At 43.6% G+C, this 24,775-nt stretch overlaps 1 protein-coding gene across 4 annotated transcripts in view; it reads left to right on the top strand.

Annotated features, from left to right (window-relative positions):
* ap2b1 (adaptor related protein complex 2 subunit beta 1) overlaps nt 1-24,775 on the top strand; it is a 399,172-nt gene that overhangs the window by 227,236 nt on the left and 147,161 nt on the right. For all 4 annotated transcript variants that reach the window (XM_072469210.1, XM_072469212.1, XM_072469213.1 and 1 more), the window contains one exon: nt 12,943-13,027. In XM_072469210.1, coding sequence (XP_072325311.1) covers nt 12,943-13,027 — 85 coding nt within the window. The remainder of the gene's footprint in view (nt 1-12,942; nt 13,028-24,775) is intronic.

Here is a 24,775-nt window from a genome sequence, read left to right on the forward strand (position 1 = left end):
TGTATTGGCCATTGCCTCCCTGCTGGTCCAGAGGAGGACTCTGCTAGGGCGGACACCGGAGCCACTTAGGGTGACAACTTGGGTGGGGATCTGACCAAGTTCTTAACTATTCGAGTTGGAGGCTGTTTATTTCTTTCTTCAAGAATTGGTAGTTATCAATAAAAAGATGGGGAGATAGATAAGGAGGGGTTGGGGGGGGGGGGGGGGTGCAAATTGAGGTATATGCGGTGGGTTGTTTGTTTATTATGAAAATTGTGTAAAGTTGAATAAAGTGTATATTGTAAAATGGAAAATGTACTGAATAAAAATATATATTTTTTAAATTAATTCAGGTCATGGGTATTCTTTTCACTGTTTCCACTTTTCCTCTTCATTTTGTCATTGTCAGATCTCAAAATGCTGGGATTCTTCCCACAGACTCTGCTGCCATCTGGTTCGACCAAGGCAATGGTCTCCCAGAAGTTGATACCAATGTTGCATTTTTTCATGTTGACATTCAACACAGGCTTGAAGTGCCTCTTCTGTCCTGACTGAAATGGGAGATCTGCCTTGGAAGCCTGATATCTGGCAATCCAAGCTATATTACCAGCCCAGCAAAGCTGATGGCAAATTATCATAGCCTCGATGGTTATGGTGCCTGCTTGTGAGAGGACACTGGTTGGTGCATCTGTCCTCCTCCCAACGTGCAAGATCTTCTGCAGGCAGCATTGATGGCATGACTAGAGTGCTTTGTGTACCTAGTGTACGTTGTCCATGTTTCAGCAAGGAAACATACAGTAAGGAAGGGATCACGACCAAATGGTGGACCAGGAGCATGGTTTCAGTCCCGATGTCACAACCTTCAAACGGTTGTTTCCTCAGGTGACAGAAGGCTGCATCAGATTTCCGGCGATGCTGGATTTCCTTGGCAAGGTCGGCCTTTTGTGAGAGAGAACTTTCAAGGTACTGGAAGTGTTCAACATTTTCCCAGTACTATTCCAAATCAATGTGACATGTGCAATTGGAGCTTGGTGTTGGAGGACTTTGGTCTTCTGAATTTTGGGTGTAAGGTCCCATCTTCTCGTTTGCCTCAGTAAATACGTTGACAATTCTCTGGAGATCCGTTTCTGACACAGCACTTACTCCAGCATCATCAGCGTATTGGAGCTCAGTGACTGAGGTCAGAGTGGTATGTAGTTGTCTGAGATTAAACAGTTTACCATCCATTCCACAATTATGCTGCACTCCAGCAGGGAATTTGGCTGTAGTCAGACAGAGCATGCAGCAAGGAAGATCGAGAAAAGAGTTGGAACGATGACATAATCTTGTTTGACTTTTAACCGCAAAAGGGTCTCTAATCACAATCATGAGGTTCTTGAGATCATTTGGTTCTTCCTCTTCGTTCCACATCTGTAGGATAAAGGCATGAAGCTGTAATGTTAGTTTTTCCCTTCATGGTTAAAGATTTCAGCTGGGATTCCATCAACATCTGCTGCCTTATTGTCGTGCAATTGTTTGATGGCTTCCATCATCTCAATTGGCGTTGGCAGAGTTTTGAGCTTGTCTCTAACCGGATGTTGTGGGGTGGAGTTAAAATCTCTCGTCAACAATTGTTCCTTGATTGAAAAAAATCTTTAAAATGCTCCTTCCAATGGGCATTGACAGCATTCCTTAATCAGATCTTTCCCCCGTCCTTAGGCCTCAGATGAGATGATCCTTGAGTACCTGGACTATAAATGTATAAATGGTGTTTGTGGCAGTGAAGCCACAGATAGTGGGGCAGCACGGTAGCATTGTGGATAGCACAATTGCTTCACAGCTCCAGGGTCCCAGGTTCGATTCCAGCTTGGGTCACTGTCTGTGCGGAGTCTGCACATCCTTCCCGTGTGTGCGTGGGTTTCCTCCGGGTGCTCCGGTTTCCTCCCACAGTCCAAAGATGTGCAGGTTAGGTGGATCGGCCATGATAAATTGCCCTTAGTGTCCAAAATTACCCTTCGTGTTGGGTGGGGTTACTGGGTTATGGGGATAGGGTGGAGATGTTGACCTTGGGTACGGTGCTCTTTCCAAGAGCCGGTGCAGACTCTATGGGCCGAATGGCCTCCTTCTGCACTGTAAATTCTATGATCTATATCATGTCAGCGAGACATTGAATTTCCTTTGCCTTGTCTGTCCACCACATTTGAGGGTACACCTTTGTACCTCGACCATTACAAATAGGTAATCGATTTTTGTTGCTTTGAGTTTGGGTCATTCTGCCAGACGCAGATATTCTTGTGCTTATGATCAGTCAGTTCATTGATATCCTGATCATTTTCATCAAACCAATCCTGATGTTTCCTGACAGAAAATCCAAATGTCTCTTTGCAAGCATTGATGATACTGGACTTGAGGACATCCCAGCACTGTAAACACTCTTTCATCTGGCCTCGATTTAAGTTTGTAAGTTTTCTCCCTGAGACATTATTGGAATTGGTCTCTTTTGATTGGATCCTTCAGAGCTTCAACGTTAATCTTTCGTGTACACCTCTTCTGTTGCACCTTTTGTTGGGAGCCAGGGTGACGGAAACCATTGATTTTATAAGAAGGTGTTTAGTCCAGCAGCTATCAGGCCCTGTCATTACCATGATGGCGCAGCCATCTTGTGATTTCAGGCACGGATGATGATGTAATCGATCATATGCCGTTGCTTGAACCGTGGGTGTTGCCAAGATGTTTGTACTCGTTCTGCTGGCAGAAGAGGGTAATTGGTGGCAATTAGCCGATGTTCTGTGCATTTGGTAGGGAGAAGACTATCACTGGAGTTTATATTTCCAATTCCCTCTTTGCCGATAGTTCCATTCCAAAGATTGGAATTTCTTCCAACTGTGGCTTGAAGTCTGAGATGAATAAGCATGCCCTCCTCCAGAACCCCACAGAGAACCTGGTACGGTTTGGCATAGAAATCTTCCTTGGTTTTGCATCGATGTCCAGTGTTGGGACATGTGCACTGACCACAGTGGCAAATTGGCTCCTTACCATTTGAGATGAAGAGTTATGAGGCACTCATTACTTCCAAGAGGAAACTCATTACGATGGTTGATAAGTTCATTCTTGATGAGAAATCCAACTCTGTGAGCCCTATGTTCTTCTGATTTCCCATTCCAAAAGAAAGTAGAACTGCCTCAGAGTTCCTTGAGTCACCCCTCTCCAGCTTGTAGGATCTCAGAAAGTCGGGTCATGTCGTTGGAGTTCTAGGGTAACAAATGTTGTGCGATGCTCCGGGCATTCATTCACTGGTGGGTGTTTTGTTATGCTCTTGACGTATGTAGCAAAGCTGCTTCCTTGATGTGCACTCTGAGAAAGGAAGGTTTAGACTTGGAGATAGCTTTAACATGTTAATTAAACTATCAACAATTCTCCTACTTGGATTTGACTCTACTGTTAATCCTGATATAGCTACTCAGACTGACTAACCAGTCTGCTACAATCCACGTGGTGGGAGTGATGTTCAATCAACCCTGTGTCTGTACTCACTGAGTGTCTCCACTGGAAAGAGACTGAGCATGTGTGATGTGTCCTTTTTTATGGGTTGGTGTAATGCCCTCCTGTGGTAGTGTCACCTCTGTGTGTGTCGTGACTGCCCATTGGTCGTGTCCTATCTTACTGACCTACTGGTTGACTGTCTGTGTATCATGTCTCTGGTGTTCCCTCTAGTGTCTAGCTCGGTATAGTGTATGTACATTAACCCTTTGTGTACTTACAGTGATGTACATCACCACAGTGGGTCCATGAGGGTCCTGATGTTCCGGGTCCCAAACGTTCTTCGTTTTGTCTTTTGTGTGTTTCTACCATGGAAGCTGATCCCTCCAAATGTGACTACCCAGTTGGTAAAGCAGATTATGTTTAGGGGGCCTTTTCTAGCCCCTTTCCCAATCCTGTGATCAGATTTGTTCCGAAACCGGACTGCTCGGTCACAGTTACAGCTGCCGAAAGGCACTCCTGTCTTTCTCAAGTGTTGGACAACCATCATGAAAATCCATGGCTAGAAGCTTCTAAACATCACAATCCTCCTTTGCCATTTGCTTATTGCCAAAGGACTTGGGAGATGTGCTGAGAAAGAAATGCATTGTGCATTGCACACCACCTTCCATACGTTTTTTGATAGAGTGAACCCTTGGTCCAGTACCAGGGAAACCGGGGTGATTGGAGTTTTTGTTCTACTGCAGTCTTTGTCCATTGGGACAGACATTGGAAAATTCAAGATGGCACATCATCAATTCTAATTCCGAGTGTTCTGCTGAGGACTTTTTTTGCCTGAGCCCTTTCTGCTCAGTATTTCTAGGACTCTTCGGACTCTTAACAGTCTTTGACAATAACCAAAGGGGTCCATGACATAAGGAGTTCAACCATACTGCGCCCTGTTTTGATCAACCCTTTCCTACTCATTGCCCAGGTTTTGTGGCAGGGTCGAGGGATGGACTTTGAAAATAACGAGGAAGAATTGCAATCCACCACTTTCAATTTCCCATCCACTGCTTAGCAACTACTTGCCTTGACTTTTCGCACCACAGGAAACTAATAATTACTGCAACTTGCTAACGTTTTCTGCATAATTCGTCATCTTTGCTCTTCGAATTATATATCACTACATAACCTGCTCCTATCTTTCCATTCCAGGCATTACAGAATCATAGCATCCCTGCAGTGCAGAAGGAGGCTATAATGCCCATCGAGTCTGCACCAACCCTCTGAACGAGCACCCTGCCTAGGCCCACCTTATCCCTTTATCATAGAATTTACAGCGCAGAAGGAGGCCATTAGGTCCATCGAGTCTGCACCGGCTCTTGGAAAGAGCACCCTACTTAACCCCACACCTCCAACCTATCCCCGTAACCCTGCAGCCCCATCTAACCTAAGGGCAATTTGGCATGGCCAATCCACCGAATCTGCACATCTTTGGACTGTGGGAGGAAACCGGAGCACCCGGGGGAAACCCATGGAGATGTGGGAAGAATGTGCAAACTCCACACAGACAGCCACCCGAGGTCGGAAATTAACCCGGGTCTCTGCCGCTGTGAGGCAGCAGAGCTAACCACTGTGCCACCCTCCATTCTGTGCTGTGAAACCTCTATGACTATTTGGGCACAGGCATTTGAGATCACTGTTCGATTCGGATCAAGATAAACTTGTTCAGTGGGCTTTATACACTGAGAAAGCATACCATGACTGTATTTATCATGCATGCACTTAATGTATATTTTGCTCAGAAGCCATCAACATGCAGTGTGTGGAGGATACATAGCATTTGAAGAACAAAACAGACCCTGCCAAGAGAAAATCTTTTTGCAAATATTAATTGGCCAATATTGTGAACTAATGTGTTGAAAGCCACCTAACATTTGCACGATAAATCTCGGAATTAGTTTTTAATACGTATACACATCTTACGCTGTCACTCGCTGAGCAATTGCTTGTAACATGAATAATTTAAAAGGTTTCATTAGAATTTTAATCAAACAGTACAACTGACTTGGGAAAAGTTCTTTGTGGTCACGTGTGTCACATCACAAATATAGTACACGGAGGAAATCTTCCTACACCATTCTTTTAGAAACAGTTTAAAAATGTATGTCCCTATGTCTGTAAAGTTTATTGTGTAGTCATACCAGCTGTAGCTCAGTTGCTGGGGATATGGATTGAAATCTTATTTCCACTTGAGCAGAAACACTGGATGCAACTTTTGGTGTTTTGGATGGGACGGGACGTCAATCTCACCCTGTCTTCCCCCTCAAGTGAACTTAAAAGATCCCATAGTGCTATTTGGAAAAGGACAGCAGAGTTATTTGCAGTGTTGGCCAATATTTCTCCCTCTATGTTAGAAAAAAACGTTCATCTGGTCAATATCATATTGCTATTTGTGGATCCTCGCTCTGTACAAGTTGACAGCCATGTTTGTTACATTGCCAGTGGCGACTACACTTTGATGCTACTTCATTAGCTGTAAAATACCACGGGATGCCCTGTGGGCATGAAACGCAGGATATAAATGGAGATATTTATTTACCAATGGTTCTGCCTCTGGATCTCTGAATCTCTGATCCCCACACACACTGTGGTGAATCACTCCATTTTACCTTGCATGTTTCTCTTATTTTCATATTTATTTTCATTTTCTTGCTCTTGCACCTTTTTACTTGACCCCTTTCCCCCTCATTTCCTATATTTTAGTCTCCTAAGGATGACATAAGTATTTGTCGGGTGGTGACTTTGGCGTATTTGTCCATAGATCTCTGAAGGCAGAAGGGCAGGTTAATGGAGTGGTGAAAAAGGCATATATAAGGGACGTTTGCCTTTATCAATCAAGGCATAGATTACAAAAGCAGGGAGGTCATGTTGGAACTGTGTGGAACTTTGGTGAGGCCACAGCTGGATACTGTATGCAATTCTGGTTGCCACATTGTAGGAAAGATGTGATTGCACTGGAGGGAGTGCAGAGGCAATTCACCAGGATGTTGCCTGGAATGGAACATTTAAGTTATGAAGAGAGGTTGGACACGCTTGGGTTGTTTTCGCTGGAGCAGATAAGATTGAGGGTCGACCTGATCGAGGTATACAAGATTATGAGGGGCATGGAAGGGTGGATAGGGAACAGCTGTTCCACTTAGTTGAAGGGTCAGTTATGAGGGGACACAATTTCAAGGTCAGTGGCAGAAGGCTTAGGGTGATTTGAGGAACAACATTTTTACTCTGAGGGTGGTGACAGTCTGGAATGCACTGCCTGGGAGGATGGTAGATGGGCGGCTCAGTAGTGCAGTGGTTAGCACTATTGCTTCACAGTGCCAGGGTCCCAGGTTCAATTCCCGCTTGGGTCACTGTCTGTACGGAGTCTGCACGTTGTCCCCGTATCTGGGTTTCCTCCGGGTGCTGCGGTTTCCTTCCACAAACCCCGAAAGACGTGCTTGTTAGGGGAGTTGGACATTCTGAATTCTCCCTCCGTGTACTCGAACAGGCGCTGTACTGTGGTGACTAGGGGATTGTCACAGCAACTTCATTGCAATGTTAATGTAAGCCTACTTGTGACACGAAGAAAGATTATTATTATTAGAGGCGGGTTGCCTCGCATCCTTTAAAAAGTACATCATAACATTCAAGGCTATGGGCCAAGTGGTGGGAACTGGGATTAGGTAGGCAGGTCAGGTGTTTTTTTATGTGTCAATGCAGGCTCGGTGGACCAAAGGGCCTCTTCTGTGTTGTATTATTCTGAGATTCTGTGATAGCACAGAAATGGTGAAAGATAGCCCTCCCAAACCAATTGGTAATGGTAGTGATTCTCACCTTTTCAGAAATACAGATACCAATTAATATGTATTATAAACTCACCCGTAAACTACAGTATTGATTTGGGTTGGTTGAAGTTGGTTGCATGTGGAAAGTAGCCTGCAAGGAATATATGAGAATAAACTAGGATTCAAGTTCCAGTTGAATGATGCAGCTTCATTGAAATCCATTTCAGCTGGTGTAGTAAAATACCTGCAATTCAATCCTAGGAAAAGGAAAACGAATCCTGTTGTATTAATTTTAAATTGGGTTGTTTATATGATTAGGCTATTACCTCGGTAATGTTTAAGATGTATTCTTGTGCAGGGTGATTATTTTCCTTGCATTGTGCAACTGATTTTTTCCTGCATTTGATCCTTCCCATCATTGGTCATACTGTGAAGTATCCTTAAATAATGTGTCGATTAATAACAAATCATCAAGCAAATCTTCAGTGTTTTAACAGCCCTTATAATGGAGCTTTTGTGACTCAGCTGCTTACTTGCACCTCATGGTTCACTTTATGCTGCAACATGCAATAATCACTGTTCCAGGGAAAACATGGCCTTGCTGCTTTTCTGCATTTTGCCAGTCACGTTTCAGCTAATAAACGGAGGTATGCAATGATTTTTGTTTCCTCCACCTGGCCATAGTTTTCTCTTTTCATGGCAATTTTAATTTGTTGCTCCCTAATTGGCTTGGTTGTCAACAACAACCTGCATTTATCTAGCATCTTCAACATCAGCCAGTGCTCCAGTGCGCTAACTACAGGCATGATCAAATAAAGATACCAAACTAGGGATAAAGATACTGGAAGGGACGATGGAAATCTTGGTCAAAGAGGTTGGTTTCAAGAAGGAAGGATGAGGTGGTAGGAGGCAATATTTAGGGAAACTAAATAGCCAATGTTGGGAAGGGAGAGCGCTAATTGTGGGAGGGCCAAGGCTATTAAGTATCACCTGTGACTCAGTTGATAGCATTCTCACCTGCGAGTGGGAAAGATGTGACTTTAAGGCTTACTCAAGGACTTCCACTTGTATGGGCCAGGGTTTAAAAAGCTCCAAAGTATATGATGGAGTTCACCTGACCTACAACTGTTTCTTGATTTTGTCTATGATCAGCCTGCCCTTCAGTTGTTATTCAACACACTTCTTAGGTGCTTTTAATCAAAAAAACAAGCTTTATTTTAAGAATTTAATTAACATTTGTATAAGCACACACAGCAAGAATTTTTATCAACTACAAACATAAATACCCCACACCGCTACAATAATCTATGTATAAGCCTTAATGAATTCCCTCTTAACTGTTCCAATTCAATAACAAAATCCAAGTAAAACCAGAAACCCCTTTTCAATGGCGTGGCCCAGGACACGGCATTCTACTGTCTTTAAGACTTGTTATTGATACTCTGGAAACAGCAGGTTTGAATTCCTTCCAGAAAGCAATTATCTCTTTTAAGTTACCAAGCAGTCTGGAAACAGCTTTTAAAAAGAAGATAGAGAGGCAGGCCAAAAAAAACTTCTGTTCTCTGTTTGAGTCCACAGCAGCCAAAATGTGAAAGCAAAACCAAAAAAAAACTCCCAGAGCCACAGCCCTGCTCCACCCACACATGACATCACTGAAGCCCAGTAAAAGGTCTTGCAACACCACCAAGTTAAAGTCCAATGGGTTTGTTTTGAATCGCTAGCTTTCGGAGCACTGCTCCTTCCTCAGGTTGGACTTTAACCTGGTGTTATAAGACCTCTTACTGTGCTCACCCCAGTCCAACGCCGGCATCTCCATCTCCACATCATCACTGAAGCCATGTGATAAGACAAAAACATTTCTTAAAGGGACACTCCCATGATGCACTCCAGTGCTGTACTCTGGGAGGGCGGCACGGTAGCACAGTGGTTACCACTATTGCTTCATAGCACCAAGGTCCCAGGTTCGATTCCCGCTTGGGTCACTGTCTGTGCGGAGTCTGCACATTCTCCCTGTGTCTGCATGGGTTTCCTCCGGGTGCTCCGGTTTCCTCCCACAAGTCCCGAGAGATGAGCTGTTAGGTGAATTGGACATTCCGAATTCTCCCTCTGTGTACCCGAACAGGCGCCGGACTGTGGCGACTAGGGCCTTTTCACAGTAACTTCATTGCAGTGTTAATGTAAGCCTACTTGTGACAATAAAGGTTATTATTAATATTTGTGGTGTCACTGTTCAGAGGAGCACAGTGGTTAGCACTGTTGCTTCACAGCGCTAGGGACCCGGATTCGATTCCCGGCTTGGGTCACTGCCCTGAAGTCTGCACATTCTCCCCGTGTCTGCGTGGGTTTCCTCCGGGTGCTCCGGTTTCCTCCTACAAGTCCCGAAAGATGTACTTGTTAGGTGAATTGGACATTCTGAATTCTCCTTCAGTGTACCCGAACAGGCGCCGTAGTGTGGCGACTAGGGGATTTCCATAGTAACTTCATTGCACCCTACTTGTGACACTAATATAGATTATTATTATCATCCTCTCAAGTGAATGTAAAAGATTCCATGACTCTATTTTGAAGAAGAGCGGTTGAGGATTCTGGGCCTGGAGTTTAGAAGGATGAGGGGGATCTTATTGAAACTTACAGGATACTGTGAGGCCTGGATGTGAGTGGATGTGGAAAGGATGTTTCCACTAGTAGGCAAAACTAGAACCAGAAGAAACCAAATGTAGTATTTCCAAGCTTGAGACTGCAGGGACGATCCTTTAAAACAGAGATGAGGAGGAATTTCTTCAGCTGGAGGGTGGTGAATCTGGAACACTTTGCCACCAAAGGCTGTGGAGGCCAAATCACTGAGTGCCTTTACGACAGAGATAGATAGGTTCTTGATTAATAAGGGGATCAGGGGCTATGAGAGAAGGCAGGAGAAGAGGGATGAAAAAACTATTAGCCAAGATTGAATAGCGGAGCAGACTCGATGGGCCAAATGGCCTAATTCTGCTCCTGTGACTTATGGTCTCATGGTATCTCTGATGTTTCGGCTAACATTTCTCCCTCAATCTACATCGCAAAAAAAAAACGATTATTTGGTCTTTATCACCTTGCTGTGTGTGGGTGCTGGCTTTGTCCAAATTGGCTGCTGAGTTTCCTACATTACAACAGTGACTACACTTCAAAAGTACTTCATTTGCTGTAAATTGTTTTCAGACATCCTGTGGTCATAAACAACAGAAAAATGCAATAAGACAGAGAAGATAATTTTTTTTTCATCCAAAGTGGATAACTTCATTCTTATCCACGTTATACTGAACCTGCCATGTATTTGACCACCCACTCAACCTGTCTAAATTGCCTTGAAACCTCTTAACATCCTCCTCCCCACTCATATTTTCATCAAGTTCAGTGTTGTCAGCAAACTTGGAAATATTATATTTGGTTCCCTCATACAAATCATTGATGTACATTGTGAAAAGCTGTGGCCCAAGAACTAATCCCTGCAGGACACCACTAGTCACCACCTGCCACTTCGATGAAGACTCAATTATTCCTACTCTTTTTCTTGTTTTAATTGAGAGTTTTAGATAAGTCTGAACTTTCTGTGTCTGGCAATGAAATGATTGAAACAATTGAGTCTGGAGGAGATGTAGGCATGGATGAAAGTTTCAGCAGCATATGGGTTGAAACCAGGATCAAGGCAGTGATGTTCGAAAGGTCACTATGATCTTTGTGATGGAGAGGCTGTGTGATTAGTAGCTCATCTTGGTGTCCTACAGGACACAAGGTTACAAATAGCCTTGTTAAATATGAGACCGGCTGGAAGCAAGCTTGAATCTGTGCTGCCAAGGCAGTACAATGTTAAGGACTGAGGATAATGACTTTTGTCTTCACAGAGTTTAACTTGAGGAAACTTTGACTTATCCAGTATTGGATGCCCAAAGTCTGTCAGCACAGATAGTGAAAAGATCGAGAGGCATGCGAAAAAGTGGAGCTATGTGCTCTCAGCATAAATGTGGTATTGGTTCCCATGTCTTTGGATGATGTTGCCAAAAGATCCATATTGTGGGTGGGGAGAGTAGCCATTGCTGGAGATGCTCAAACTACAATTGGATGGATAAGCATGCAACCAAGCAAACATCGCAGAGTTGGATATTGGATGAGAGGTGTTTGAGGCAGATGGGATGGTGGACGATGGCGCAGGGACAGAGAGAAAATGTGCCTTTGCCATGGTCAAAAAGGTTGTAAGTTTTGACTTTGATATTGTCATGTGAGAGTACCTTTAAGAAATGGGGGTTTAAGAAATGTATCTTTAAGAAATGGGTGTTTATTAGTGATGTCAGAGTGTGGGTGGAGCTGGGCTGTCTGTCCTCCTTTTTACTTTCGTTTTAGGCTGTTTGCTGCAGGGTGTGTATTAGTTTTGTTTTCAGTGTTGGAGCTGAAGCCAGACCAAGCAGGTGTACTGCTGTTCTCTCTGCCATCAAAAGACTATCACTTGATCATTTGGTGAATTCAGAATTTATAAATGTTTTCAGTAGTGACTTTAACCTGATATACTTCTGTTAAATGTTATGTTTTTTTGTAAATCTGCTGGATGTTAAAAGGACAGCGTAAGCATTACTTAGTGTTGTACTTTTTGGGGGCTGTATTTGAATTAATGGTTGCTAAGATGTTCACTGTATGTTTTAAAAAGGTTAACTTGAGTTCATAGAATAAACATTGTTTTGCTTTAAAAATTACTTTTCCATTTCTGCTGTACCACACCTGTAGAGTGGGCCGTGTGCTCCCCATGCCACAATCTATTAAACGTTGTCAGGTGAACTCCATGATACACTTTGGGGTTCTCTAAACCCTGGCCCATAACAATATGGACTGGTTCATGGTGAAAACAGATTCAAGCATGGAGTTACAGCAAACGATGGGCACAGATTTAGGAGGCAACAGCATGTTCAGTGTCTTTGGAGAGTAAAGCTGATGGAGGACTCTTGAGAAGTATTCTAGAAGCAAACATGCATGCTGCCATTGGTGTAATAGCCAAACATCTCATTACAAAATTATTGGTGATCTACATCCATTGGTATATTTTTAGACCTTAGTTGGGCATTGTAAGCTGTTAGGAAGAACAAATAAATTGATTTCCTTGACCTAGGAGCGACTCAAAGTGCTTTACAGTTTAAGTACTTTTGAAAAGTAGTCGCTGTTTTAAAGTAAGAAACAGGGTAGCCAATTTTCACACCGCAAACTCCGACACACAGCAGCATAATAACGACCATAGTCTGTTTTTGGATATTGATTGAGGGATTGATGTTGGTATTGCATAGGAAAAATTGCCCTGCTCTTTTTCAAATAGAACAGTGTAATGGTAATGGTATCATCTGAGAGATGAGATATTACCCAGGCCAGGTCATGGAATCTGAGCAGAAGTGAACTCTTAATTCTCCTAATAGCAAAGTTGTGGAACTGTTGAAAGGTTGATGAAGAAGGAAGAATATACCCACAGGGTCTGATGTTTTTTTTGGGAGGGGGACGGATAACTCACAAATTGCCTTCGCTCGATGAAAACAACATTGCTGTCAAAGCTGAAAGCATTCAATGTTGATCAAAAATTAACTTGCCTTTGGTTAAATCTGAGAACCGTCATTCACCATGAATTTGGACTGTTTTATTGAAGTATTCAGTCTTTCCAGTAAAGCTTAACCCAGTGTTATTATTTCAGGTGGCTGTGAAAAACAACATTGATGTCTTCTACTTCAGCTGTCTGATTCCACTCAGTGTGTTGTTCGTGGAGGATGGGAAGATGGGTGAGTGCTGACGGTGACTATGCAGTTAGAGAGATTAAATAGTCAGCTTTCCTGACTCTGCGGATAGGTGCAGACTTTTCAATTGATGGGGTTTGCTCAGTCAGATAAGCAAGTCCTAGTTTCATAATGCACAGAATTTTCATCACGGAAACAGGCTATTCAGCCCAGTCTATGCTAGAGATATGCTCGATATGAGCCTCTCCCCATCTTTCATCATCTAATCCAATCAGCGTATCTTTCTGTTTGGCAATAAAGAATTCCAGGACTCCTTCTCCCTTGTACTTATCTACCTGTCTCTTCCTATTTGTTTCAACTACTCAATGTGGTAGCAAATGCCACATTCTAACCACTGGTGAAGAATTTAAATTTAATTTTAAATGCAATTAATTTAATTCAAACCAGTTTTCCTCATTCTATTACCAAGACACTGGTGAAAATGGAATTTGGTGTAGATTCCATATTTAGTTGATTTCCTCAACAGACACACCACTGAAAGGCATGTTCAATAAGGAAGGGATAGTTTCGCAGCTTCCAATTATTATTTCACTGTTGACAGATTTTGCTTAATTAGTCAGTATGATTACGGTAATTTTATTTTCATACTGCACAGCAATTAGCAGCAGTTTACTGGTGTTAAACGGGTGCTATCGCTCCTTCACTGGTTACACCTGATGGATTATTTGCATCAGCATTGCTTTGTTGGTAGCACTCTCATCTCTAGGTTGTGGGTTTCAACCAAACCAGATGACCTGAGCAAGCGTAAGATGATGCTTCGGTGCAATACTGAAGGAGTGCAGAATTTTCAGTGGCACCAAAGGCTCATCTCCCGATTCTGATAGCTTAGGTGAATGTTAATTATCTTGTGATGCTGTTCAGAGATGGACTAAAGAACTTATCTGGTGAACTGGCCAACATTCCTCCGTCAACTAACTCCATCAAAGCCGATTAACTAGTCATTTATCTCTTGTTTGTGGAACCCCCTGTGTATGGGATGGGCGGCACGGTGGCACAGTGGTTAGCATTGCTACCTCACAGCGCCAGGGATCCGTGTTCTATTCTGGCCTGGGTGACTGTGTGGAGTTTGCACATTCTCCCCGTGTTTCCTCCCAAAGTCCAAAGATGTGCGGGTTAGGTGGATTAGTCAAGCTAAATTGTCCCTTAGTGTCTAAAAGATTAGATGAGGTTATGGGGATAGGATGGGGGCCCGACCCTAGGTGGGGTGTCCTTTCAGAGGGCCAGTGCAGACTTGATGGGCCAAATGGCTTCCATCTGCACTGTAGGGATTCTATAGTTCTATTTTGGTTCTTGCACCTCAAGCACTTAATTGTATGCAAAGTGTTTTGAGACATTTCTCAGATATCATTGGGCATTATATAAATGCTGGTCTTTTCCAAATGCATTTCATGAGGTTGCTTTATGAGAAATGTATTCCCCAAAGTGGTACTGATCCAGGCTACCTGCTTGCTCCAGTTTTGATCTCCTTTGTACTGTTAACCGATTTAATTTGGCCAGGGGGTTGTGCTGAAGAGAGCAGTAAAATTAAGTGGAAATCAATGAATGTTCGGGGGCTATACTCATATACTCCATGATCATCAGAGTGCCCATGTTAACAGCTTACTCAAGCAAATAAACACACAGGGTGTAAATAACATTATTTGGAATAATTAGGCTTGATGGCTGTATTTTTGATTGATGGATGAGAGCGTTTTTTGTTGCCCATCCTTAATTGCCCTTGCAGTTTTGAAGTGCTGCGGTCCACATGATGTAGATGCAACAACAGTGCTGTTAGGAAGGGAGTTCCAGTTTTTTGAATGGACCTTTCTTAACCAAAGCTTTACTTGTGATCTTTTGAAATAACACAAGATGCTGAATGAACTTCTTCAGACCAACAGCAACGATGACCTCAATCGTTTTCCAAATTTGCCAAGAATCATAAGAGCACTTACCTACTCGCTACTATTCCTCATAAGATTAGCTTGTACAAAGAACCTAATTTACTACTTCACAAAATCTGACTCTAATGAGAAAACTTAAGCTGCTGTACCTTTTGAAAAATATGATTCCAAAAGAATAGTGGTTAACTTGCTCGCTATCCATTGATTTTGTGATTTTTCGTTGTTTTAATGGTGGCACTAAATACCATTGTGGGAATTTGGCTTGAAGGAATTGAAGCTCCGTTGAACAAAGATGGAAAAATATCTATAGAAATGCAGCTATTTACTCAAGACGATTTGACGATTGAAATAACTTGATGTGCACATTGGTGGAAGTTTTTCATGCTGTCACAATCTGCATCTCATTCAACTGGTATCCCCAACCATTAACAGTGTTAAAAAAAATGCCAGGGCTGGGAAAAGTACGTCCAGTTTATTTATCCTTCTCATAATCTAAATCTCCCGTTATAACTTTCTGCTGTATTTTAAATGTTCCTCATGGTTTTGTTTTCACTGTCTCCGGTGAAAAATGAAAGCACTAGGGCGCGATTTAACGGGAAAAAATAGTCCCTTTGTGGATGGGTTAGCGGGGTGTTGGGAAATAACGCCACTATCGAACGGGACGTTATTTTTTATCTTACCTTCATTTAAAAATGGTGCCCCGATCTCTTGATCCCCCAACATAACCCTCAGGTCCCCCCAACTTAACTGTTGTGGGGTCCTCAAGCCACCGACACCCCCATGCCCAATTCCTGGTATGAGCACCCTGGTGGTGCCTGAGTGTCAGGCGGGCAGTGCCAAGGTGCCTGGGTGGCATTAGCAGTGGCAGGGCACCATCCTGCCCAGGGTATGTTGTGCCATTACTTTAATGCAGTAAATCATCAAGTGGCCAGGCAGGAATTTATGATGGACTTAAATAATGATTGAAATCTGCTGTTACCTATCAAATATCTGACTGACTAAATATGAATGAAGAGACTGGTCAAGGATAGAGAAGATGGAGTCAAGATGGGAAGAAATGATTTACATGGGGCAGGAACAAGAAAACTGTTGGGAGCTGAACAGAGAGAAAGAAAGTAGTAATCACTGTCGTGATATCCATATTAACATATCATGGTGCAATCACACACACACACTGATGGACAGGTAGACGGACCAATCAACACACACACATCACAGCCAATCACCAATGAGAGCACACACATTATAAAACAGGGAACACCACAGTTCCCGCTCATTCTACCAGGAGATAGCTCAGAGCACAGAGCTCACAGCGTGCCACTCAGACATACACCATGTGCTGAGTGCCTCTCTAAGATAGTGCTAGGGCTGGGTCTACAGGTTAACTGGTGAAGTACGAACCACAGCCAGAAGTTAACAGTTGTTATTGTACAGAATAATAAAAGAGAGTTGTACCATCTACAACCATGTTGATTCGTTTGTGTATCGGAACACCCAACATGACAGTCACAAAGTTAGAATGGAAAAGATTGTTATAATTGTCCCCAGAGGTCATTCTCAAGAAGATTAGCTGTGTGCTTCCCTGTGAAGGTGCTGCACCCTGAATCTAGCTTTTACTTTTAAATATGGCTGCTCAGTGATTTGTTACATTGTGCAACCAGTCATCAGATTTCACTCCATAACATCATCTGTGGTCACTGCAGGATTCTGAGCAATTGAAAATAACATTTTTTGGGTTAAGATGTTGGGTTAACATGTTTTAGATTGAGAATTTTGCTATCTGGGCCTGAAGCATCTAGTTTTGTACAGATCGCAATCCATCGCAGAAATGGGCATTTTAATCATTTAATTGGTGAGCAGCTGTTGCTATTTAGCTAAGTATTTACTCACAATTCTATGGATTGAATTTAATGAAAAATAAATGAATGGCTCGATCCATTTGGAAATAAGCAACTGCAAGTAATACTAATCTGACAAGTGCTCTGTTTATGGGTTGTGTTTGCTGAGAATCCTCGATCTTTCCTGTGCTGCTGTTTTGTAACTCTGAAGATCATCTTCTGATACCTACAGACGAACCTTAACGCCAAGTTTTTAAGAAAATCAGATCATCATTCTAAGAAACGCATCAAGCCGAATGTGCTGGACATTCAAAATACTCATCTTTAAATTTGACTTCTCTTACATATTGAAATAAATTGTACATTAACAATTGACATAGGTCTCTGCCAATATTGGAAAAGAATTATCTAAAGTTGACATGAAAATCAAATTAACCTCATAATCAGGCGGTTGCAAGGGGATGCCCACCCCCAAAGTACCCACTCAAACGCTGCATGGGGATTGCCTGGGATTTCAAACTCCAATGGGCAATTACCCTGCACTGGGAACCATCCAAAACTCTGATTTAAATTGGAGACTTCAGATAGATCCGAATCTCGTAGCAGAATAGTTACCAAGGAAAAGTTGAAAGAATCAAAACCACTTCTAACACCTGGCTAACACCCCGCTCCAAAACAGGACCTCCCGGCAGCCCTGCCAACCCCTGAATATCCATACCGCCGAAAATCATCCCGATCTCCCGACTGCTGCCTGACTAACCCTTCACCTTCCCAAACTACCTCCTCTACCCTTCCAAAAACAGTCCACCCGCCTGACTCCCTGGGCCATTGGGTCAAAATCCCCTGGAATTCCCTACCTCACAGCACTGTAGGTATACCTATACCACATGGACTGCAGCGGTTCAAGAAGGCAGCTCACCACCACTTTCCCAAAAGAAATTAGGACTGGGCAATACATGTTGGACTAGTCAGCGACACTTGCATCCCATGAACAAATAGAAACTCTACTGACACTTCCCCTGCATCCCCATCTCTCCCCCCCCCCCCCCCCCCCTCCCAGGCCCCGACTATATCCTGGTAACTCCCTGATTGTCAACCCAACACCTCCTCCTTCTTTACTGCTTCCTGACCACCTCCCTGATTACCCTAAGCCCAAGTGACCACCCAGCCGGCAGACCTCCCAACTGGACCTGACATCCTACTGCCGTCACTCCACCCAACCCCCATCCAACCTCCATTTACCTTCTGCCTGACTTCTCAAAGTGGCTGGGCCCTTAAAACTAGGGCTGTAAAAATAGGGCATCGCTTTATTTCCCCAATACTGCTGCTCTGGACTGAAGAACTTGGGGGAACTTAAGTGCCCATTGCTCGGCACTTAAAAAGGCACGAGTTGGAAGGACGACCGAGAAATGTGCAGTGCCCTGTAAGGTAAGTAGAAAAAGAGCTGAATGGCAATCCAACTGCGACCATAAAACGTAGGAATAGAAGTAGGCCATTTGGCCCATTGAGCCTACTCCCCAATTCAATGAGATCATGCTGGTCTGATGTAGTAATCCTCAACTTCACTTTCCTCCCCTTATGCCCATGACCCTTGATTCCCTTACTGATTAAAAATTTGTATATCTCAGCCTTGAACATACTTAACCCAACCTCCACAGCCCTCTGCAGTAAACAATTCCACAGATTCACTCCTTCTGAGAAGAAAGTTCTGCTCATCTCTGTCTTAAATGAGTGGCCCCTTACTCTGAGATTGTGCCCTCTGGTCCTAGACTCTCCAACAAGGGGAAACAAACTTATGCAGCTACCCTGTCAAGCCCCGTGAGAATTTTATATGTCTCAGTAAGGTCACCTCTCATTCTTCTAAACTCCAATGAATGCAAGCCCAATCTACTTACCTCTCCTCAGAAGAAAATCTCTCCATATCCAGGATCAACCTAGTGAACCTCTGGCCTGCTTCCAATGCCAGAATCTCTTTTCTCAGATAAGGGGACCAAAACTATTCACCATATTCCAGGTCTGGACTAACTTGTGCCTTTATACTTTTAGCAAGCAGGGCAGCACGGTGGCGCAGTGGATAGCTTTGCTGCCTCACGGCACCGAGGTCCCAGGTTCGATCCCGACTCTGGGTCACGGTCCGTGTGGAGTTTGCAAATTCTCCCCGTGTTGCGTGGGTTTAACCCCCACAACCCAAAGATGTGCAGGGTAGTAGGATTGGTCATGCTAAATTGCCTCTTAATTGGAAAAAATGAAAAATACTTTTAGCAAGCCTTTCCCTATTTTTATTTACCTTTCCCTTTTCCTTCCCAATTACCTGCTGAACTTGCATGTTAGCTATTTTTGTGATTTATACATAAGGAGCACCTCTGTGCTGCTGCAGCCTTTTTCCATTTAAATTATATTCAGTTCCTTTATTCTTCCTACCAAAGTGCATAATTTCACAATTTCCTACATTATATTCCATCTACCAAGTTTTTGCCCATTCACCTAACTGGTCTACATCCCTCTGTAGATTCTTTGTGCCATCTTCACCACTTGCCTTCCCACCTATTTTGTGTCATCCGCAAACTTTCCAATAGTACCTTCACTTCTCTCGTCTAAGCCATTAATATATTTTGTAAATATTTCTGGCCCCAGCACTGATCTCTGTGGCATTCCATTAGTTACAGGTTACCATCCTGAAAATGCTCTCTATCCCAAATTTGTCATGTATCAGTTAGCCAATCCTCTATCCAAACTATTATACCAACCCCAGCACCCTGGAGCCTTTAGTGCGGTACTTTATCGAAATTTTTTTTTGAAATCCAAGTATATTAGATCTACTGGTTCCCCATCATCAATCCTGCTCATTACCAACTCAAAGAATTTTAATAAATTTGTCGGGCATGATTTCCCCTTCATGAAGCCATGCTGACTCTGTTTGATTATATTGTGCAGTTCTAAATGATCTACTATTACATCCTTTATAATGAACTCTTATCATTTTCCAAATGACAGAACTTAAGCTAACTGGCCTCTTGGTAGCTGTTTTTTGTTCCCTACCGTTTTAAAATATTTTAATAAATTTAGAGTACCCGATTCATTTTGTTTCCAATGGGCAATTTAACGTGGCCAATCCACCTATCCTGCACATCTTGGGTTGTGGGGGCGAAACCCACGCAAACACGGGGAGAATGTGCAAACTCCACACGGTCAGTGACCCAGAACCAGGATCGAACCTGGGATCTCGGCGCCGTGAGGCAGCAGTGCTATCTACTGCACCCGTCTCCTACCTTTTTGAATAAGGGTGTTACATTGGCAGTTTTCAATCCTCTGAGACTTTTCCATAATTTAAAGATTTTTGGACGATTACTACCAGTGCATCCACTATCTCTGTAGCTACTTTCTTTACTATCCTGGGATGTAACCCATCAGGTCAAGGGGACTTGTACTTTTTCTCTAGTGATAGTTATTGTATTTATTCCCCATCCCTCCTCTTCTGCCTCTTGATTATTTAGTATTTTTGGAATGTTTATTAGTGTCTTCCACTGTGAAGACTGACACAAAGTATTTGTTTAACTCCTCTGCATTTTCCTGATTCCCCATTGTTATTTCCCCAGTCTCATTCTCCAAGGGACCTGTGTTCACTTTGCCCTCTCTCTTTCTTTTTATATATTTAAAGAAGCTGTCCATTTTTATATTACTTGTTAGTTTATCCTCATAGTTTATCTTCTCAGTCTTTATTTTTTTGGGTCATCTTTAATTGGTTTTTAAAACTTTCCCAATCCTCTGGCTAACCACTAATTGCCACATTATATGTTCTTTCATTCATTTTAATACTATCGTTATCTTCCTTGGTTAACCTTGGTTGATTTATCGTATTAGAATCCTTCTTCCTCACTGGGAATATATCTTTGTTGTGAGTCATGAGCTATTTTCATAACCATCTGTTGATCAACCTAAACTCCTTTCCCAGTCCACTCCAGTGAGCTCTGCCCTCATTTCTTTATAATTACCCTGATTTAAATGTAGTGCAGTTGATTTATTTTTGTAATAAATTTAGAGTACCCACTTCATTTTTTCCAATTAAGGAGCAATTTAGCGTGGCCAATCCACCTACCCTGCACATCTTTGGGCTGTGGGGGTGAAACCAACACAAACATGGGAAAAATGTGCAAACTCCACAGTGACCCAGACCCGGGATCGAACCTGGGACATTAGCGCCGTGAGGCAGCAGTGCTATCCACTGCACCTCCATGCTACCCCTTGCACAGATGTTTCTGACCCAAGTTTCTCACTCTCAAACTGAATGCTAAACTTACCAGTTTAAAAAAATAATAATACTGTTAGACACACAGGCTCATGATATCACATGTAAATATACTGATAATGTATTAATTTATTCCTTCAAAGGAAAGGGGATGTGGTGATATCATGGTTGTGTTGTAATTCACTGACTGACCACTAGCAGTCTCATTAGTATATAAGTGAATGTTAGAGTCAGATGGCCCCTCAGACTGACTGGAGGAAGTTGGAGAGAGAGGTTGCTTGTGTATGATCATACTGCTATTAATCTGTTTTATATATAGTTTACCCACAGTTAATGTTAATAGCTTGTTTATAGCTTTAGCTAGAAGTGTTCTTGTAATATAAATCAGGCCATCCGACAAGAACATTACAATTGACATCTACATGGATCCGACAATGGGATCCTCCCCCTCCAACTGCAAATTCCTCTCCAGCCCGGAGCAGATGACCCAAACACTGGCACTGGGCAGGCAACATAGCCACCTGGACTCATGCTCCTTGCTACAGAGAACAGTGTCACTCTCCCTCACTATACTGTCCCCTACTACTAATACCTTCTTGTTTGCTCCCCCCACTTGAATGGCTTCATGTCAGAGTGCCATGGTCAGTCAGCTCATCCACCCTACAGCCCCCACTCTTCTTGAAACAAACTGAAAGAACCTCAAACCTGTTGGCCAATTGCAGAGGCTGACACACCTAACCATTGGTTCCTTAAGTGACTCAGCTGTAGTCAAAATCTCTTATCCCTAAGCACTTTCCAAACCGGAAGATGCTATTCTAGAAACTAAGGGTCCAGGTAACTCTCACCCTCCCAGATGTGTTGCAATGTCAGCAGCTCCGACTGCAACTCAGTGACTCTGAACTGAAGCTCCTCAAGCCGCAGACACTTACTACAGACGTGCTTTCCCTGGATAACACCAGTATCCATGAGCTCCCACATGCTGCAGCTGTGACACATAATTATAATAATAATCTTTATTAGTGTCACAAGTAGGCTTACATTAATACTGCAATGAAGTTACTGTTACCCTTAGTCGCCACACTTATGGGGCGGGATTCTCCGACCCCCCCTCGGGTTGGAGAATCGCCGGGGAGCGGCGTGAATCCCGCCCCCGCCGGCTGCCGAATTCTCCGGCACCGGGGATTTGGTGGGAGCGGGAATCGCGCCGCCCCGGTCGGTGGCCGCTGGCAGCGGCCCCCCTGGCGATGGGCCGAGTGGCCGCCAGTTTTCTGCCGGTTCCACCGGCGTATGTTACGACAGGTACTTACCAGCGGGACCTGGCTGCGATGGCGCCCTCTGGGGTCCTCGGGGGGGATCTGGCCCTGGGGGGTGCCCCAATGGTGGTCTGGCCCGGGATCGGGGCCCACTGATCCGCGGGCGGGCCTGTGCCGTGGGGGCACTCTATTCCTCCGCGTCGGCCGCTGTAACAGTCCGCGATGGCCGACGCGGAGATGAACCCCCCTGTGCATGCGCTGGGATGACGCCAGCACACGCTGGCGCTCCTGCGCTTGTGCCAACTCGTGCCAGCTGGCGGAAGCCCTTCGGCGCCGGTTGGCGTGGCGCCAAGCCCCTTCCGCGCCGGCTGGCGTAGCGCAAACCACTCCGGTGCCGGCCTAGCCCCTGAAGGTGCGGATGATTCCGCATCTTCGGGGTGTCCCGACACCGGAGTGGTTCACGCCACTCCTTCGCGCCAGAGTTGCCCTCCCCGCCGGTTCGCGGAGAATCCCGCCCAAGATCTTTAACTAGTTACTTAATTATTTTATTCAATTATTTATTTCCTTTTAGATATCAATTAATCTTATCACAAATTTAAGCCAATCTTTGAATCCTGGCCCAAATTCTTTAAGTGACTCAGTTGCTTAAGTAATTGAGAATGTGTACTCGCCCTCCATGTTTAAAAAATCTCATCAAACGTAAGTGCTGAGGGTGTGGGATGCAGAGAGTCTTAAGCCTCAAAGTTTAGCTTTGATAAAATGTGTTTCTTTTCATGGTGAAATACTCTGATTCTCAGTACAAAGTATTGCACAGTTAATCTCAAAAGCTCTCCTTGTGCAATGATGTGAAGCTGTATGAATTGTCTCATGCAATCTGTCCCTGTCACAGCACGCGGTCAGTAAATCCTGTTCTCATTGCAGGATGAACAATGCAATGAGTTTTTGTTTTCAGCTGTTTACAAAACCAAATTGCTCTGAAAATTAAAGAGAATACACTTTATCCTATTGGGAGAAGTTTTGAAACTTTATTCAGTAAGTTAGACACTTGAACTAAACAGACTCAGGATCAAATAATTTATATTAAATTATATTTTTGAATATAATGACAACATGATTAGCCTTGTTCAAGCATTGATTCTAAAATCATCTACTTAAGCAGTGACAACTGCGACACTGGTGCTCTTGGCACCCTATTGCTGCAGTAATCTCCATACCATGAGAAACTTCCTGTTATAGAACCAGAGAATTCCTACAGTACAGAAGGAGACAATTTGGACCATCGCGTCTGCACCGAACCTCTGAAAGAGCACCCTACCTAGGTCCACACCCGTGCCCTGTCCTCGTCACCCCAATTAACTTGCAAATCTTTGGACTTCCAGATACATATAATTTACACCTCGACCATTTCCACTGTGCTTGACATCTGTACTCCTGAATCATTAGCCTTTTGAAAACTGATCACTGAGATCTGGGTCTCAGCGTCCCAGCTGATGTCGGCAGTTTCTTCACCCTCCTAGGAGAAACAGTAATCTTCACAGTCTCAGGTCCTCCTGCTCAAGTGCTTCACTGAGTGTAAAGGTTTCTGATTCATGGCTACTTTTGATTGGGCGTACTTGAGCTGGCACTTGTACGAGTAAGATGCCATCACAGAATTGGTGAGGGTAGTCCAAGAGTTGGGGCATTTAATGATCACACCTAGAATCCCTAATGTGCTGAAGGAGGCTATTCAGCCCATCGAGTCTGCACTGATCCTCTGAATGGGCACTCTGCCCATGTCCACCCCGCCCTATCTCCGTAACCCCATAACCAAACCTGCACATCCCTAGACACTAAGGGACAATTTATCATGGCCAGTCCACCTAACTTGCACATCTTTGGACTGTGGGAGGAAATCGGAGCACCCGGAGGAAACCCATGCAGAAATGGGGAGGACGTACAAACTCCACACAATGACCCAAGGCTAGAATTGAACCCGAGTCACTGTGCTGTGAGGCAGCAGTGCTAACCACCCATGAGCCTTCTACGTCATCTCCTAGAACTTCAAAATCACAGAAGCTGATTTAACTGTCTGAATATTTAAATTGCTCCTGAATTACAAGTGCATGGCTATACTTTGAGCATTCCACACAAAATTGAAACAACCTGTGTGTTCCCCCTTGCCCTGTTTTTACTAACCTGACCCTGTTCTTGTCAATCGAATTTGTTAATTTCTCCATCTCCTGCATACACTCCTTTTTGTCTTCCAATGAGCTGCAAAGCTAACTTTTCTGTGGATTTTTTGAGGGTAGCATCCTTCCTCCTGATATTGGTTACTACTGCGTTTGGCTTACAATGGCAGAATGCGGGTTAACGGACTATCACTGGCAAGATACTTCTCATCATCCAGTATCATCAGATTTACAGATGCAAAATCAAGATCAGCAAAATCCACAAGGGTTCACCCAGATAGGAAAGCAGTAGGTTTAAATTTTAATCCTGTTCTGAAATTTTGGGCTGAAGCTTTCTATTTGTGCTGC

This window comes from Scyliorhinus torazame, chromosome 12 (genome assembly GCF_047496885.1).
Source record: "Scyliorhinus torazame isolate Kashiwa2021f chromosome 12, sScyTor2.1, whole genome shotgun sequence".
NCBI lineage: Eukaryota > Metazoa > Chordata > Chondrichthyes > Carcharhiniformes > Scyliorhinidae > Scyliorhinus > Scyliorhinus torazame.